This window comes from Macaca nemestrina, chromosome 10 (genome assembly GCF_043159975.1).
Source record: "Macaca nemestrina isolate mMacNem1 chromosome 10, mMacNem.hap1, whole genome shotgun sequence".
Lineage (NCBI taxonomy): Eukaryota > Metazoa > Chordata > Mammalia > Primates > Cercopithecidae > Macaca > Macaca nemestrina.
Window position 1 is genome coordinate 29,128,844 of NC_092134.1, and position 19,671 is coordinate 29,148,514.

Consider the following 19,671-nt stretch of genomic DNA (forward strand, 5'->3'; position numbering starts at 1 on the left):
AGTTGCAGGAAAGTAGAAAGTATATTCTCCAGGTCAGTCTCTCCAACTGGGTCTAACACAGGGTTGCCAACTCACCAGAAAGCTCCAGGTATTGCTGTAGCTATTTTTAAAATCCTGGGCAGCTACAAGACCTAGAATCTTACCCACATGTAAACTGGACTGGACAATGCCACCAGGGGGTGCTAAACCACAACTGGAAGGACGATTTTGAATCAAGCAGTTTTATCTTCAGATCTCTGCCCGCTCTCTTACATGCTATGCTTTGTTATAGTGGATGATGAACATTATGGCTGTAGCTTTTTGCCCCTTCCCCAGTATGAAAAGAGAAAAGGAGGTAACTCTTCTTAAATTCTCAGAGAACGTCTACTGTATCTTCTCAGTAGGAGGAATGGATAATATTTTTGGTTGGAGCTGGACATTTGTTGGAGTATAATTTACTAGTGGACATGGTTTTTCTATGTTCAAATCCAAACACCAGCTGCTACCTTTTATTTTTAACCTGTATGTGCTCATACCAAAGGGCTCCTCTTGTGCCTTCCTCAATTCTCATGCTCAGGAATGATAGATCTTTTAGTTTCATATCTCTGGGGGGTAAGAAGACCATGAAGGGGGAAGTGGGTAAAACGGTGGGGAGAGGGGAGGACATTTCCTTCTCCATGACATCTTCCATATCTGATATGCCGCCAATTCATACTTTCTTCTCTTTTATATGTAAACACCCTGACATCTCTAGGCACTCTTCAAATATCTTTTGAACAAGCAAAATCAGTAAATAAGGAACACTTCTGTAACCTTCACAACCTCATCTCTATGACTTCCCAGCATTCTCTCTATCCAAGACCAAAGGCTTTATAACCTTGCATTCTCATAACTTTTTTGAATGTGAGGTACTAGCAGGAGTGGTGGCCAGATTGTGAATTTGATGATTAAGTAGCAGGCCTTTGCTCAACCTAATTTATCCAAAATACCAAATATATAAAACAAAAGAACCTCATGCTCAGTTCCAGATCCCCTCTGCTGAGATTAATAGGCCCACAAGTGGACACTTTCTTGATAATTAGTTCTGCAGAAAACAGGAGAGAAGCAAATTGATACTAATGAGATGTAGAAATCTATTTTGAACAAGGAGGCTGGTGTTCTCAGATTTTATGGCTTTTTTTTTTTTTTTTTTTTTTTTTGAGATGGAGTTTCACTCTTGTTGCTCAGGCTGGAGTACAATGGCAAAATCTTGGCTCACTGCAACCTCTGCCTCCCAGCTTCAAGTGATTCTCCTGCCTCAGCCTCCCAAGTAGCTGGGATTATAGACGCCCGCCACCACGCCAAGCTAATTTTTGTATTTTTAGTAGAGACGGGGTTTCACCATATTGGCCAGGCTGGTCAATCCTCAGGTGATCCACCCACCTTGGCCTGGGATTACAGATATGAGCCCTTCATTTAGTTTACAGAATTTATTGATTTTCCCCCAGAATTTTGTAGTTCATGTTTTTCCAGGAATGATCAAAGTAAGTTTTTTTCTGGAGTCACAGAAATCTATAAGTCTAGGGACTAACAACTATAACTAGAAAACTTAGAAGGGAGTTTTGTCAATGTCATCTCATTTTCCTGAGTGTAAGAATCTTCTGTCCTACAAGCTTAGAGATGGTAACAGTGACCTGACTTGATATGTAACAGAATCCAATGCAGTTCCAATCCTGGTATCCATGTCCTTCAGTAGTTCCCTGAACTTATATAGGTAGGTAATTTCTAGTGTCAGGCAGAGATTAACTTTGACAGTTTTAGCTCATTTTGATCATCCAGTGTTAAAAATCATAATCCAGCAATGCCCATAACCTCATCAAAGACTATGATCTTTCTTCTTTCCTTTTTTTTTTTTTTTTTTAAAAAAAAAAACAAACCTGATCTAGTAGAAGGACCTTTTCAAATCAAAGACCTCCTATACTAAATCTCTTATCCCAGAACTTCTTTTAACCTAAAAGCAGGGCAGGGGAAGACAAAGCTAAAGAGTTTGTATTTCCTCCAGAACTTGGCAAATCTGCAAAAAATCTCTTTCCCTTTCAAAGCTTCCCTCCCATTTTTGACCTCTATTTAGGAGGAGTGGGAATATGAAGAAGTGTAAAGGTGACAATTTTCTTTACCCACTTGTTAAAATATTTAAGTACTAGTTAACTAGCCGGCCAACATGGAACGGGTATAAAGACCCAATCTCTGCCTCGAAGACCTACCATCTAGCAGACGGAGAGGGACATGCTAACAAATAGGGGCACTAGGTTTTTAGACTGCTATGACATAAGATTTAACAAAGGACAGTGGGAGAACAAAAAGAAGGGGTTAAATTTAGCTGGTGGTGGAGTATGTCAGGAAAGACTTCTTCAGGTTGGCAATTTGGCCTGAATCTAGGAAAAAAGATGAATGGGGCCAGGTGGGAGTAAAAAAGGGGACCATAGACAGGAGGAGGTGTGTAAAGATGAACAGAAAGCATGGTATCATAGACACTACAAAAACGAGGAAGTGCCGAGACAGTGGACAAAAGCTTCAAATGACAAGATTAAATATGATAAAAGAGTTCCCTGGATTTGGGAAATGGGAAGTTATCCTTGAACTTTGCTAGAGCCATTTCAATGGAGTAGCAGGTCAGAAGTCTGGCTGCTATGAATTTAAAAGGATGAAAAGAATAAAGAAAAATATTTTAGAGTAAATGAAAGACAAAAAAAAAAAAAGGTGACAAGTTTAGACTGTTTCTTGGAGTCATTTGCCTTTTTACTTTCAAGCATACTAGTTCAGGTATGACAAGGGTTACTTACATAGGATTTACATTTCTATGAGAAAATGACTCCCAATTGCCATCTTAAAAACTTAAAAACAAGTTTTTAAACACAATCCATTCTTAATTTAAAGGTTGCCTATATTATTTCAAACAATACAGGTAGCCTTTTAAATATATGTTTAACAATTATTAAACATGTTAATTATCAAATATTAAACATGTTAATATGTTTAATGTTTACATGTTATTTTAAATATAAAATCAACATTTCTACAGATTCACTCTGCCATCACTAACTTGTCTTTCATATCCTTCAAAATAAATAACACCTGTAATTGTTTATAGTAGAAAAGGTGCTTTATTTTACATATCATTGGTACACGATACATAAAACTGCCTAAAATCAGTCTTGGAAAACACAACAGTCAGTCAATTACACCTTAAAGGGTCAAAGACCAAGTCTATTTTGCAATCTACTTCATTTATGATCAAATGACTACAATAATTTTAAATACTAATAAGCTCTTCATATCCAATGTTACAAATGATTTTTATGTTACAAGGGCTGTAATTTTTTAAAATAAAAATATCTTTAGCTATAGACCTTATTTCTAACCAGAATGAATCTTTGCTAGTCTACAAGTCTTTGAAATAACAGATCAACAATTTCGCCTTCCTATAGATAATTGTATTTATGTAATTGGGTAATGAGGCAGGAGTCCTTCATACATGCAATCAGATTATTTCAATTTTTTAAAAAATGCAGATAAAATTGAGTTTATATATACCCTATGTCTAATTAAGTTGCCAAAGAAGTTTATTAAACTAAAATGAAGCCAATATGATATTTTAGAAAACATAATTCTGAGAGCATGCAACATCAAAAATACTTGTACTACTTATGAGAGCCCGAGCTGCAGAACACAGAAGAGGACTGGCACAAAGGCTGTTACATCTGAATTGCTTACCCAGCTGGGAAGAGTAAAGAAAGTCATTTAACTCAGTGCAAACCCTATGAAAAATGTCTGCATGATACAGCCCTACTGCTACACAGAGGGATCTTCACTTAGAAAATGTGCAAATCATAAGAAGCTAAATGCACTCCTTTTGCTATTTACTCCAATTCATTCTATTCATCAGCACACAGCTCTAAGATCTCTTATTAACTACTGTCAAAGCCACAGAGATTTCTTAATGGCATTTTTTAGTCACCAATCCCTTATCACAGAGATAAATATGACTGGTGCTTAATGTACAAATGCCAAAAAAAAAAAAAAAGAATCTGGGCTAAGTATCAAGGCAAAAACATTTATCATTTTAACAAATCCCTCAGTATAGAAAGACTTCTCTTCCCTCTAAAAAATAAGTCATATGTTAGAACCACAGGTTCAGAATCACCTCCTGGTCCAGAAGAGTGGAGGCATTTAAGCAAAGTAAACTGAATCAAATACTAAACAGGTATAAATGTGCACACTCAAACAAATATTCTATCCTTTGCTTAAAATCAACTTATTCCTTGTCATTAGAAGTGCTTCAAGATGCATGTTGTTAATTAATGCAGAAAAGAAAGCGTTGAAAGCCAAACTTTTTCTATTAAAGCAATCTTTAAAATAATTGGGCTTCAAACATATACTTTTAGTATAACTTTCCATTCATTTTCTTTTTATAATTAAGTATACACATATACACAACAAACCCTAATATTTAATATGTGCAAAATTGCTTATCATGTATTTTAACTTTGGTTAAGTATTTGTTTAGCCTATATCAGACACATTATAGAAGCTAGACAAATGATTACAAACATAATAATGAGGTAAGTTAAAATTCTACTAGTGCAAAAAGCAAGCATATGCCAAAAGCAAAGCATATGAATTAAACAAATGCAGAATGAAGCTCTCACCAAGGGCATTGCTGGGATAACAAACCAGAGAAGCTCCTTGTAAACATTGTAAAGTACACATTTAAAGAGTAAAGATTCATACAGCCACAAAAAAGGTATTCTAACAACACCATAGTAGTGCATTTATTTTATCTTTAGAGTTTGGAAACCACTTATTATGTGTCTAACAATTTGCATATTTTCTTCAAGAGAAACTTAATTAGTGAGACACATTAATTACAAATACTGTAGTATAAAAATCCCAGTTCTTTACAAAAATTATATATTAAAATATTCTATACACTTTAAATTAGTAACTGGAACACACATATATATCAATTCTGCACAATTAAATCCATCTTTGCTGGGGGGTATTATACATGAAATTTGAGGACATAGCTACTCAGTCAACCTAAACTGGCATAAGGTTATGTGGTATAAAAAAAGATAGACCTGTGCCCCTGCAGTTATTGAAGCTCTTAGTTTGAAATATCTTTTCTGCAATTATTGCTCTGTATATTAATTCCAGGTTTAAATAGACAGTGGAACCATGAAATTCCTAAAAAGTTTAAAACAAGTTACCTGTAGCAGAGTGTTTATAATACCTATCTGTATCTTTAAGGTTGTAATGGAACCTGAGTTAGCTGTCTAATGCTTATATTTTCATAGTAAAAAAGTTTATACAATTTCAAGGTAAAAACAATGCAAAAATAAAACATTTAGAGCATTTACAAAAATCTTACAAATGTTTAAAACACCATTTTAAAACTTGTGTCCTGTTAAGGTGCTTGTTTCTTTCTCCAGTAGGAGGACATATACTTTAATTTTGAATTCAATTATGAAGATTTTAATTTTAGCAAAAGCAAAATTAGAGCCATTAAGACAGATGAAAATGTTCAGGGATATATTTCACTTCTACTAAAAACACAAAACCTTAGTGCTGAAAGGGACCTAAAAGATAAACGGTTTTCACTCTCTCATCTGTTATGAGGAAAATGAGGGCCAGATAAGTTAAGTGCTTTGGCCAAAAATATATTCAAATATATTGGCCTGGTAAGAATCAAGAAAACTCATTGTTCTTATTGTATTTTACCATGATTCTTGGAAAATAATAAAAGTTCAAAAGCAGTTTCTAAACTTGCCTCTTTCTTTTTTAATTTCTTAAGCTCTGTGCTAACTGTAAACAAAGAAAGGAATCAAACAACTACTAGAATTACTATAGTATCACACATATTATCCAATAGAAGACAGCTGTTAGAGGAACACTGCTCATATAGAATAAAGATAGAGGGAGTACTCAAAGATAGGACATTAACAAAGTAGAGAACATTTACTATATAAGACAGCATAGTATACAACAGCCAGTTACTAGAATTATCTCAATAACTCTAGGATGACTGGGTTACATAGCCCTTATAAAATATATTGGGGTAATAAAGCTTTCTAGCTTTTATCTTAATTTCACTTTCTTTATAAAAGAGCTACATCTGTAAGGAAGAACTCATATACTAATTTTCAGAGAGTCTTTGCTTCTTTTCTTTTATTTGGATCTATAATTCAGCAAATACATTTTAAGAACAATTTACAAACTTAAGTTCATAACTGCTGGAAATACAGTCAGAGAATACTCTTTTAAATGACAAATCTTCATAACCAGTTACTAATAAATAATCATAATCACAATAGCTTCAGTAAAAAAAAATTCAATTTAAAGGTGCTTTCTTATTGTTACCTTGAAGCCACCGAACTTGTGTAGCTGGTCCATATCCCTTTTCATTCTTTGCTGATATCCTGAACACAATGGCAGGCCTGGATGTATAATCAATATGTGCATTTGCAAGTTGCCCAGCAGTTACTGTACATGATGTCTTAAGACCACAATAAATCCTCATGAACACAAGTTGACTTGGATTATCTTGTATCTGTGCTGTGCGGATAGCCAAGTAGGCTGAATATTCCAAAATAATTCCAGAAGGTGAAGTTGGAGGTTCCCAGGAAAGGTGGATACCTTCAACATTCTTGAAGAGGGCGGGAAAAAAAAACAGGTTAAAGGTTCTTAAGTTTCCTCTGTTATCACTCATTATGTTGAGTCTATCTTTAGAATACAAAATGCTCATTTTTGCTAAAATAATTGCATTAGATGTTAGATCTTTTTTTGTTGATTTTTAAAACCTACCTCATTTGAATCTACAATGTTTAATTCACGCTTGCTTTCCAAAAACAACTAAGTTTAAATGTCTACCTGTAATGTCCCAAAACGGGGATTTTTATTTCCTAAACAATCTCTAGGGAGGGACGGGACATTAGGATAAAATATAATTCAGTTTTGAGTCCTCTATTAAAATTCTCCAGCCAAATGTTTTCATTCCATAATAACAAGAACAAATTTAGAAGCATACCAGATTTCCCTGCCTTTCTGTGATTTGGATGCTGTAATTTTGCTTGAAATCACATGGACACGTAGAGGCAGACAACACACACTGGGGCCTTTCGGAGAGTGGAGGGTGGGAGGAGGGAGAGGATCAGGAAAAATAACTAATGGATACTAGGCTTAATACCTGGGTGATGAAATAATGTGCATAACAAACCCCCATGACACTCATTTACTTTTGGAACAAACCTGCACATATGCCCCTGAATTTAAAATAAAAGTTAAAAAAATATGAACGATTAGCTAAAATTATTTTTTAAACTTTTAATCCATTCTTTTAGGTATCTCTCATTTCATAAGATGGTAACAAGAATTTCTAAACTAGTTTACTTCACATATGAAATTTCAAATAATTTAAAATCAACAAGTCTTGACCCGATGTCTCACCTTTGAAATTCTGACTGCAGAAGGAGCTCCAGGAAAACCAGGAATACAAGTTTTAAATTCACTGATTTTGCTGAAAGGACCTATCCCACAACCATTGATTGCAGCAACCCTGAATCTGTATCCTGTGCCTGGAACAAGATCTTGTTTCTTAAGCAAGCTGTAGTCAGGTACATCTGCATTTCCTACCTAAAATGTAATATATGCAAAAGTTAAAGAAAAGGTACAATTAATATTATTAAAGTTTCAAAAATTAATTCAATTTTTATTAAACAAAAAAACTTTTAAAACATAAATTATGTTTTAAGGTTCTGGTTCACATTTATCTCCCTCTCTCTCACATGGAATCAACCCTCCAATAGAGAAGCATACATCTGCTCCTTATCCAGAGGCGAGCACTCTTTCCAACTGAGAATCACTGATTATACAGATAAATGTAAGAGCATTCTTCACGTGAACAATGTGAAGGTAGAAAAAAAGCTGACAACCACTATAAACAAAGTATCAACTATCCCATCATCATGTAAACTTATCTTGAAGCAGAAATCTCAGAAGATATACTGTCAAATAATAGTCTGCCCAGGAACAATACCCTTTAGAGACAGGCAGGCAAGCTTGATAGAAAAGGAGGGACTAGCAGGTAGTACAGAGTGTTTTTTGTTTTTTTTTTGAGACGGAGTCTCGCTCTGTCTCCCAGGCTGGAGTGCAGCGGCACAATCTCAGCTCACTGCAACAGTCCGCTTCCCAGATTCAAGCGATTCTCCTGCCTCAGCCTCCCAAGTAGCTGAGATTACAAATGACTGCCACCATCCCCAGCTAATTTTTGTATTTTTTAGCAGAGACAGGGTTTTGCCATGCTGGCCAGGAATTCCTGACCAAAGGTGATCGACCCGTCTGGAACTCCTGAGCAAAGGTGATCCACCCGTCTCAGCCTCCTAAAGTGCTGGGATTACAGGCATGAGCCACCACGCCCGGCCTATAGAGCATTTTTTAAAATTAAAATTCAGCAGACACCAAATAAATGTTAAATAATTAGATTATATACTCTAGGTAGGAAGATAATAACATTTACAACTTTCAAACAATTTTTACATATGCTCCCTAACTCTCCCAGTTAGACAGAGAGTGCCAATGTGCTCTCCTACTTTAAGGGAGCCATGTCATCTCTACTTTACAGATGAGGAAACTGAGTCTGGGAGAGATTAAACAAGTTGACTTGCCAAGCTCACACTGCTGAATGCTGGAACTAGTGATTCAACCCTAAGTTTACTAGCTCTAAATTTTAGGCTATTTTTTCTTTTAGGAAAAATCAGGTAGCTACTAGGCCCTTAGACACAGACACGTCTTTATATATGAAATCCAACTACAGTGAGAAATTTCACTGGGCATAATACTAATTATTAACTAGAATTTCTATTTTTGTCAAGAGTTAGAAAAATTCTATATGAAAAAGAGGGATATGAGGAGTAATAGTAGAGCAACTAAAATACATATAAATATATAGGATATATTCCCCATTTGTACATATCTTCAGGAGATTCAAAATGAACATCTATTTCCTTGGCAATTCTCTCTCAGAAATTCTCCATTTAGTAATTTTTTAATTTTTATTTATTTATTTATTTATTTTTTGGAGACAGCATCTCACTCTGTCATCCAGGCTGGAGTGCAGTGGCCTGAACATGGCTCACTGCAGCCTTGACCTCCTGGTTCAAGTGATCCTCCCACCTCAGCCTCCCAAGTAGTTGGGAGCAGAAGCGTGTACCTTGCCCAGCAAATTTCTTTATTTTTTGTAAGACAGGATCTTGCCATGTTGCCCAGGCTGGCCTGGAACTCCTGGGCTCAAGCTCCTCTCACCTTAGCCTTCCAAAGTACTGGGATTACAGGCATGAGTCACTGCACCTGGCCTTTATAAATTTTTTCAATGTGCTTTGGAGCTGTTATCTATGTAATAATTCTTAGAAGGTTAAATGTCTAATTTACATATATATCAAATATCTCATATATGTATATGAGGTCCTCTTTAAGGGGTTTCAGCATCAAGGGAATATTAGATTGTATTTAATAGCGTATCAGGGCTTTTAGATTTTTTTTAATTGTAAAATCAGAAATAAAAAATTTTTTTTCAATAGAAAAAAAGTTCCATTCTCTAGACACACTGGTTAACAAAATTAGAGATATTTCAAAAAACTCTTATCTGTGCTAGTCAGACTAAATTATTTATGACTCAAAACCCAGCTCATTGGCTGGGTGTGGTGGCTCATGGCTGTAATCCCAGCACTTTTGGAGGCTGGGGCGGAAGGATCACTTGAGCCCAGGAGTTGGAGACCAACCTGGGCAACATGGTGAAACCCAGTCTCTACAAAAATTAGCTGGTAATGGTGGCTTGTCCCTGTAGTCCTAGATACTCAGGAAGCCAAGGTGTGAGGATAACTTAAGCCCAGGAGATTGAGACTGCAGTGAGCTCTGATCGCACCACTGCACTCCAGCTTGGGTGACAGAGCAAGACCCTGTCTCAAACAAACAAACAACAAACAAAAAACTCTCCACCTCAGTGATTGTATAAGTTTTTTTTTTTTTAATTTAGAGATAGGTATTGCTATGTTGCCCAGGTTGGAATGTAGTGGCTATTCACAGGTGCAATCACACTGCACTGCAGCCTCAAACTCCTGGGCTCAAGCAATCCTCCTGACTCAGCCTCCTGAGTAGCTGGGACTGCAGGCATGCTCCACCACACCTGGTTCAAAGATTTTTTAAATGACATGCTTGTGATGTAGTCCATACAAAGGGCCTTAACAAAGAATACAGTGTAACTTGGTGATATGATTTGGATCTGTTTTCCTACCAAATCTCATGTAGAATTGTAATCCCTAGTGTTGGAGGTAGGACCTGATGGGAGGTGATTGGATCGTAGGGGCAGAGTTCTCATGAATGGTTTAGCACCATCCCCCCTTAGTATTGTATAGTGAGTTCTCATGAGATCTGGTTGTTTAAAAGTGTGTGGCACCTCCCCACCCCACGCATTGCCCCTGTTCCTGCCATGTAAGACATGCCTGCTTTTCTTTCATCTTCTGCCATGATTGGAAGTTTTCTGAGGCCTCTCCAGAAGCTGAGCAGATGCCAGCATCATGCTTCCTGTATAGCCTGTGGAACCTTGAGCCATTTAAACCTCTTTATAAATTATACAGTCTCAGGTATTTCTTTTCTTTTCTTTTTTTTTTTTTTTGAGACGGAGTCTTGCACTGTCATCCAGGCTGGAGTGCAGGGGCGCCATCTTGGCTCACTGCAAGCTCCACCTCCTGGGTTCATGCCATTCTCCTGCCTCAGCCTCCTGAGTAGCTGGGACTACAGGTGTTTGCCACCACACCCGGCTAATTTTTTGTACTTTCAGTAGAGATGGGGTTTCACCGTGTTAGCCAGAATGGTCTCGATCTCCTGACCTTGTGATCCGCCCACCCTGGCCTCCCAAAGTGCTGGGATTACAGGCGTGAGCCACTGCACCTGGCCAGTCTCAGGTATTTCTTTATAGCAATGCGAGAATGGCCTAATACATTTGGTATACAGAATTCACAATTATACAGATTGTGGATGGATCCCAATTTTACTCATTCAAGTGACCTGAATCAGGGTTCTAAAAAAGAAATCTCATTCTTAATTATTTTTTTCTTTCCCTTTCTTAGTTATTGGTAAAGAAAAATCTCATCCTTGAGGCTTATAATTTACAATGTAGAAAATACATCAATAACTACCTTTGAGATGCTTTGCTTCCCTTTTGGCAGCAAATAAAACTGGCTCACCAAAGCTGTATTATTTTTAAAAATTCCCACATCACACCATTGTCGTTCTCCTGCTTTCATTGTGGCCACTGGATTTGAAGGAGTCTCTTTCTAATTTCAGAGAAAAAAAATTTATGAAGACTCTTATTGAATATATGAAAAATTTCAAGATTTAATAAGTCCATGCAGTGATCTACAAGTAGGTATTTGGATAAACACCACAACATTAACAACTCATATGTAAATAAAGTCTTAACAGATTAGGTCAACTGACAGTGAAACAGGGATGCCAATTCAAACACAGGAGTGACAGGCATTCTCCAAGTCAGTAGCTCTGTACTATCAACCTAGCTGGAGTTAGCATGCTTTCCAATCAGTGATATGTTAAAATGCCAGCTATTTTATAGAACATTGTCATTTCAGAGACTCTCTCAGAAAATGTAATTCCTTTAGCGTTAACATTACAACTTGCTCCAAAAGGAGCAAATAAAGAAAAATTCATTCCAAGCTGGCTCATTTCTAGATCCAAAAACAACTAGCAAAAATTCAGTGATCTTTGCACTTAAAATACCTGTGATTCTCCAAACCTAAAAGGAGAAAAAATGTTCAAAACTAAAATGCAATTTGAATATACTTTAGTATATACTAAAGAGGAGTAGATTAAACAGTTTTACATTTTTTATCCTGTTTTAAAACAAATAAACTTCCTCTACCTTAAGCTACTTTTAGTGGTAAGTGAATTATACTTATCCCTGGAACTAACCTTTTAAAGCCATCTTCTTATAAATGAGACACTGTTTCCAGAAGCTCAAAACAAATGTGCACTTCAGTTATTTATTTCTGTCTTAAATATATAACAGCAGAGGTACATGCTTATAATTCACATTTTTTTAATATTTAGGCTATCACACATGACAAAGTGAGCTAACTAGAAGAGTCTTTAAAGTTAAAAAAAGAGTAATAGCTTTAAACTTGTTGTAAAAACTCTCTTCAACAACTTTTATAAAACAACTGGCTCCAACTCAAATAACAAATACAATTCTGGCTGATGCATGGCAAAATAGACTCAAGAGAAAAAAAATTCATTTTAGTAATCCTTCCCTGAGATGAGTCTAAAAACACCAGGACTTAACATTCTGGAAAGATGAAAGCTGATAAAGGTAAATATATGGTCAAAATCCATAAAGTCACGATTGAAAGAAAACAAAAACTAAAGAGAATTCTTAAAGATTCTAAAAGTTAAATTTAGGTCAAATGAAAACTCTTGCTCACAGAAATTAGGTTGAAATGACTAATAACAAAAAAAAAAAAACGCTCAAAAGTATATATATGTATGTTTTATCCTTATATTTATCTAAGTAAGACAATCTTGGTATATTTGTAAGGCACTTTCCTGGCATTTTAAGTTTGGTGCCATGCATACCAAATTTGGCCTATGTAAAACAACCAAATATCAGAGATTATTGGGCTACCCTACATTTATGTCAATCCACTATTGCAATATTCTGTTGTGCTCCTATTAAGTAGCTAGCAATACAGCCATTCAAGTTTTATGTTCCATAACACATCCTATCTTTTAACCATTAATGTAATTTACACATATATACACATATATGTATGTATATATACATACACACATTTCTGATTATAAAAATAACATTTCATTATAGAAAAATATAAAAAGCATAAAGAAGAAAGTAAAAAGTATCTGTGGCCCCCCACCTGGATTTTAGAGTGGTTATGTGTGGGTACATGTGAGAGTATAAATGTATGAATTGCATGTATTTTTTAACAAAATTGAGAACACAACACGTTATTTTTTATCCAGCTTTTTCACTAAACATTATACTGTGAACATTTTCCTATTCAATCATTTATTTCTAAATGTATGTCAATTCGTTACTGAGACCTGAGAATCTTTTTATGAAATTATTTAGAAGTTGCTCAGCATTTAAAAGTACATAATCATGTGTAAACATGCATCATCACCAGGTCATGTACTTACAGAAAACGGCATTGCTGTAGCATGTGTCTCTACACGGCTGATCTTCGTTGCAGGCAGTGCATATGTTTCATCAACTAAAAATTAAACAATTTATCAGATAAGATTTACATAACTTACCAGATACATTAAAATATAATTTTTAAATATATATTTAATGCCACTAACTGTAAACTTAAAAATGGCTAAGACAGCAAATTTTATGTTATGTGTATTTTATCATAATAAAAAAACAGCCAGAGGGTATTGTACTATTATTGACAATAAGTAGTAATATTGACCCTTTAACTCAAAACAATTCATAAACTTCATTTTTTAAGGGTTTGATGACTAGCTAGAACTTCAGAGAATGTTTACTAAAGATGCAATACAATTCCTATTCCAAAAGAATAAGAATTTATCAAATTAGAAATCAAGCAAGTTGGAAGAATTGTTAATACACAGTCTAGAACCAATCTTGTCTAAAAAACAGTTTGCTAAATTTATTCACAGTAGGAAAGACACATTCTGATTGTATTTCAGTGATGTGTGCTAATCTAAATATTTTATGCAGAGAATATTTTATAAAATAATTTTAACTGAAATGCTTTATCTGTTTACATTACATTCTGGAAAGATGAAAGTTGATAAAGCTAAATATATGGTCAAAATCCATAAAGTCATGATTGAAAGAAAACAAAAACTAAAGAGAATTCTTAAAGATTCTAAAAGTTAAATTTAGGTCAAATGAAAACTCTTGCTCACAGAAATTAAGTTGAAATGACTAATAACAAAACTCCAAGATGAAATGCAATTCCCATCTAAGACAAGTAAGTTTGATGAATTTACATACATAAATGGTTCAAAATACAGTATGTGAAACACATTTCAAACCTTCAGATTTGGTACTGAATGTTGTTAGTGAAGTTTCATCTTTAACAACTGCCCCATTTGTACTGGATGATTCAGTTTTAATGGTCTGCTGGGTTACCATAGTTTGTGTGCTGGAAACAGTACTGGATACAGAAGTTTCAGGAATTACTGTTCTTACATCCAGGCAACTACTTAGAACACCTACATTTGCTGAAGTGTGAGGACCTAAAATAAAAGGGAAAAGGTAATTATTAATATAACATCTGCAGATAATTGTTATGTCTTATAGTTCTTGTCATATGATTCTTGGTACTTTCAGTTTTAAAATCATACATGAGCACCACAAATGGTATTAGTATGAATTAACCATTAGGCATAAAATGTTTAGAAAAATAAAGTGCATTATATCCATAATGGATATCCAACTTTTTACCTTCCTCGTTCATTCTAAACACTGAGCCATTGTTCTTGACTTTTCACTAAATCATAGATCAAATGGCTCTGCCCTTCATTTCAGGAAAAAAATATTAGAGGTCATTAGGCATGAATTATCTCATTTTTTTGCCTTCTCTGGCTGCAAACTGGAATTGTACTAATAATTGTACTCATCCTCCCTATCTTCCATTGCAGAAGATTTGCTGACCTCTCTCCTAAAAAATCTGAATATATCTTCCTGTATTCTTGGTCCCATTCCTTCCCCTATATGTTGGGACCCTCATCAATCATTCCTCTCTCTTCAGGGTTTTCAGATTCTTTGTCAGTAGTTTTTGGTCCTTGTCCCATAAACATCATCAAGTTCCTGAAGCAAACGACACACCTCTTCATTTACCCAACAATTCCCACCAATTACCCTCTCCCTTTACTAATTCCCTTTAGAGCAGTTTATACTTCCTTGATCTCCCCAAAATTTGATTTCTAGCACACTACTCTAATAAAATAATTCTGGCAAACATCAATGATTTCTAGGGGGTATTTTTCAATTTTCATTTACTTGACTTTTCTGCACTGTAAACAATGCTGACCACATACTCCTTTTTGAAGCTGGGTTTTTTTTTTCCCCCTAGGACGTATATTCATTCATTCCACAACAGTGAAGTCTACCATGTATGAGATATTGTATTTGTTTTTATAATGGTGAAATAAGGCAGACATAGATCATGCCTCACAAACTTAAGCCTTCTTCTTGTCGCCCTTACATATTTTTCTGTGCGTTAAATACCATTCCCAAATCCATACATATCTCCCGGGCACTGCACCAGGTGCTAGGAATCGAGCAGTGAACAAGTCAACAAGATCCTTGCTCTTTTGGAGATTACATTTAAATACTCTTAATTTCTAAATTTATGTTTCTAGCCTAGTACTGCCTTCTAGACTCCAGGCCTAAGTATCCAACTGCCCATCAGAAATCTTTACCAGTATATTCCCGAAGTGCCTCAAAAACAGAGTTCCAAGTTGAACCTCTCTTTTCCAAAATCCGTTCTTGCTCCTATATTTCCTATTTTGATGAAGACTATCATTACCTACTCTCATATCCAACCCAAAAAACTGGGAGTCATATTCAACTCATTTTTATTTCTCATATACAGCCAGCTATCAAGTCTAATAGATGAAACCTTCTAAAAGTCTCTTAAATGATGAATTCTCTCCTCTCCATTTCAGCCACTGCTTTAGTCTCTATGTATCTCCTGGAGTCAGCCACTGCTTTAGTCTCTATGCATCTCCTGGAGTCCTAAAAGAATCCCTAACAAGTCTCCTAATCATTTTCTACTATAGTTCTTCCTGATGGAGAGGCTATTCTTTAAAAAAAAAAAATTTGCCTCATTTAAATTCCATAGTTCATAATCAATCATTACTATTGGTAAGTGCTTACTTAGTATTTTAACATCATTCTAACCAGGTTGAATATGGCAGTTTTTTGCTATTAGGAAAATGGATCAAAACTGTACAACATTTACTTTTTCAATGACTATTAAATTCCCTACCAATTTTATAAAAAGCTTTAGTTTAAAATGTCATCCATTTACCTTCATTTTTCCTTAGCATATCCACCACATGACTATTATGATTAGAAGCATTCGATGCCAAAGATGGATATAAAATGGCATTAGAATCCGTCAGTGCTTTAAAGTCTGGTTTGTTTTTCATTGAAGTTTCTTTTGTGGCTGGCTGTTCAGTTTTTGTGCTGTTTATTGTATCATTGATCTACAAGAAATACAACAGATTACTGTAGTAAGCAATATTCAATGAAATAAAAATACATGTAAAAAACAAGCAAAATAATTTACAATTTAAATACTTTTTATCAGAATATAAAACACCTAAAAATTACATTATTAATTTATACAGGATTTTTATTCAATTTTATAATAGTTTCTAAGAAAACAATTTCTTTTCACTTAATCTCCACGCTCAAAAGATCCGTTTTGAAGAGGAAAGGGAGAGTATATTTTGAGGAAAAAAAATCTACATTTTAATAAGTGGTAGCTAGTATCACAAGCAAATACATACATAACACAGGAGAGAACAAAGCTACTGGGTCTGGTCAAATTTTCTTAAAGGGCACACATGTATCCTAAAAATATGGTAACTCCAAAAGTAAAATCTCAGCTATATGGAATCTTCAAGCAAATAAACTATTCTATATGACTGAGTTTTCCATATAAAGATTTCATACATATACATATAATTATCCTATAGCATGAGGTATTTTGGATAAGAATTTCCCTAATTACATTTTTCTTAACCTTCTTAAACACACTATAATAAATACATTCAAACTTTTTAAAAAAATTATTACTATTATTATTATTATTTTTGAGATGGAGTTCTGCTCTTGTGGCCCAGGCTGGAGTACAATGGTACGATCTCAGCTCACTGCAACCTCCACCTCCCAGGTTCAAGTGATTCTCCTGCCTCAGCCTCCCGAGTAGCTGAGATTATAGGCACCCACCACCATGCCTGGCTAATTTTTTGTATTTTTAGTAGAGACGGGGTTTCATCATATTGGCAAAGGCTGGTCTTGAACTTCTGACCTCAGGAGGTCCACCCACCTCAGCCTCCCAAAGTGCTGGGATTACAGGAGTGAGCTACCGTACCTGGCCTAAAAAATTATTTTTATTTTTTATTTTTTTGAGACAGGATCTTGCTCTGTTGACCACGCTGGACTGCACTGGCACGACCACAGTTCACGGCAGCCACCACCTGCCAAGCAATCCTCCTGCCTCAGTCTCCCAAGTAGCTGGGGCTACAGGCACACACCAGCATACCCAGCTAATTTTTCTATATTTTGTAGAGATGGGGTTTTGCCATGTTGTCAAGGCTGTTCTTGAACTCCTGAGCTGAAGGATCTACCACCTTGGACTCCCAAAATGTTGGGATTACAGGTGTGAGCCATAGAACCCAGCTGCTACGTTTACAATGTTTTGATAATTCAAGTCATCAATGTGTATATCAGTTATTATACCTACAGGTCTACCTAACCATAAAAGTGACCTGGCTTCATTCAAATACCCTAATGTTGTTCTTTCTAATTACCTGTTTTTTGTTACTTTTCTGTCTCTATTTTTATTGTCAGCTCATAATTTCTCATGGCTCTGAGGATACTTGTCTATAATATGCCCTGTGCTTGCCCTTAATTGGTGGTGCTACTGTTTATAAGTGATGATGATGATGATAGCCACAACTATGCCAGGCATTATGGCAGACAGTGTACTATATATATCCATACACTCTGGATCTTACTTAATCTTCACAAGAATCCTATTAGTAAGATAACTTGACCCCTATTATAGATGAAGAAAATGATACTCACAGAACTTAAGTCACAAACCTATAGTCAGGTAGCCAGTAAGTAACAGTTAGAATTTGAATTTGGTTTATTTCATTTCAAAATTCTTACATCTGGAATGTGCTTTTTGCTTAAAATCAGACACTCAGTCTAACTGAAATTTTATAAAATAAGTATAAATAAATCCTGAGAATTTTCATTAAACATGATAGATTAAACACATTTGCTTCAGGAGATTTCTCCAAAACCCAATTCAAATGACAAAAAAGGAATTTTTTAAAGTATGAAGCTATAACCTTTTAAGAAAAAAAGAGAATGGCAGAAGAGAGAATAGTAGATAAGATGTAAAACAGAACAGCTGGAGCTAAGAGCCTTCTCCTAAGTGAAAAGTCACTAAGATGTGGCCTGTTTGTGCCCCAGGGCCCAGGGCAGTCAGTGGTGGCAGAGGTGCAGAGTACAAGAAAACGCTGGAAGCTTGTCACACAGAAGTCTGTTTAAGAAGTGTTGTAGCCCTAGTTCTGCTCTCCCAGAATACCAAGGCAGAGAAATTCCTCTCCTTCATTCTAGCTGAAGATGGAAAATAGGTAGAAAGGTTGAAATGTGAGTCTCTAGACTACGCTACAGTATCCCACAAATGATACAAGTATGAGGATGATACAAGTATGGGGAGAGGCGCCATACTGAAAATTGGAATTAAATGAAAGTCTAAATGCTGAACAGAAATACCTTCCCTCCAATCCCCTTACTAAGCTCCCAGATTCTGACAGCCAGGCTCATAACCCTTAAGCAAGAGGTTGGAGAATTCTTAGGGGAAACTAACTGGTCTAAGAAAAAAGGCCCACAGATATTGACATTTGTAGGTCCCCGCCCACTTACTCTTGTTGAGGTTTACTAAGCAACAAGCCACATCCACATGCATAGGCCTTCCAGGTTTTCTTAAAGCCTCACTTTAAACATAAAGGGACAGCCAAGCATCAGCAGACACTTGATGACAACCTCTAATGTGGAAGTCCAAGATTAAAACACATTAAAAAATAAAAAGGAGCTTGAAAAAAAGAAACATAACAAAGAGCAGACTAAAACTCCAAAATGTTTTAAAGTATAATTCTTCAGGAGAGAAGGAAAGATATTATATTTATGAAACAAGAATAGGGTGCTATAACAGAAATAAAGAAAATGAGGCTTTTAGAAATTAAAAATGTGGTTGGATATATTTAAAATGTAAACATTGGAATAGACAGAGAAAACAGAAGATAAAAAGCAAAATCAGAGGACTAGTTTATTAAAAAAAAAAAAGAAAAGAAATTGAGGGAAGAAATCATCAGTAATGAAGGTCATGAGTTTCCAGAACAATGGGGTCCACTGGGTGAGGCACACCAAATGAAGACATACACTCTAAGGCACATCACTGTTGAAATTTCAGAATACTGGGGATAAAAAGATAAAAAATTAGTCATATATAAAGGATCAGGAATCCAAATGGCATCACACTTTTCAATAGCAACACTGAATGCTAAAAGACGCTACAAAAATTCCTACAAATTTTTGAGGGAAAAACTTCCGATATAGGATTCTATAAGCCAGTCAAACTATCAGTTAAATATGCTAAAGACATTTTCAGATATGCAAGATCTCAAAAAGTTTACCTTTCATAAGCCCACTTCTCAGGGGGTTGCAACAAAATAAAGGAAAACACAAAGAAAGAGGAAGAAATAAGGTCAAGAAATATGGGCTGTAACACAGGAAAGAGATAAATTCCTATTATGAAACAGAGAAGGTAGTTCTAAGGTGAG

At 35.4% G+C, this 19,671-nt stretch overlaps 1 protein-coding gene across 4 annotated transcripts in view; it reads right to left on the minus strand.

Annotated features, from left to right (window-relative positions):
- Positions 1-1,144: 1,144 nt before the first annotated feature.
- LOC105497723 (host cell factor C2) overlaps positions 1,145-19,671 on the minus strand; it is a 44,756-nt gene continuing 26,229 nt past the window's right edge. For 2 of the 4 annotated variants that reach the window (XM_011769027.3, XM_011769028.3), the window contains exons 10-15: positions 16,116-16,293; positions 14,113-14,316; positions 13,243-13,316; positions 11,211-11,348; positions 7,465-7,650; positions 1,145-6,664 (exon numbers count right to left, since the gene is read on the minus strand). In XM_011769027.3, the coding sequence (XP_011767329.1) occupies positions 6,350-6,664; positions 7,465-7,650; positions 11,211-11,348; positions 13,243-13,316; positions 14,113-14,316; positions 16,116-16,293 (1,095 nt within the window). In that variant the 3' untranslated portion in view covers positions 1,145-6,349. Of the gene's footprint in view, positions 6,665-7,464; positions 7,651-11,210; positions 11,349-12,000; positions 12,082-13,242; positions 13,317-14,112; positions 14,317-16,115; positions 16,294-19,671 lie in introns of those variants that run through there. The other 2 variants (XM_071071213.1, XM_071071214.1) reach the window with 2 other exon arrangements.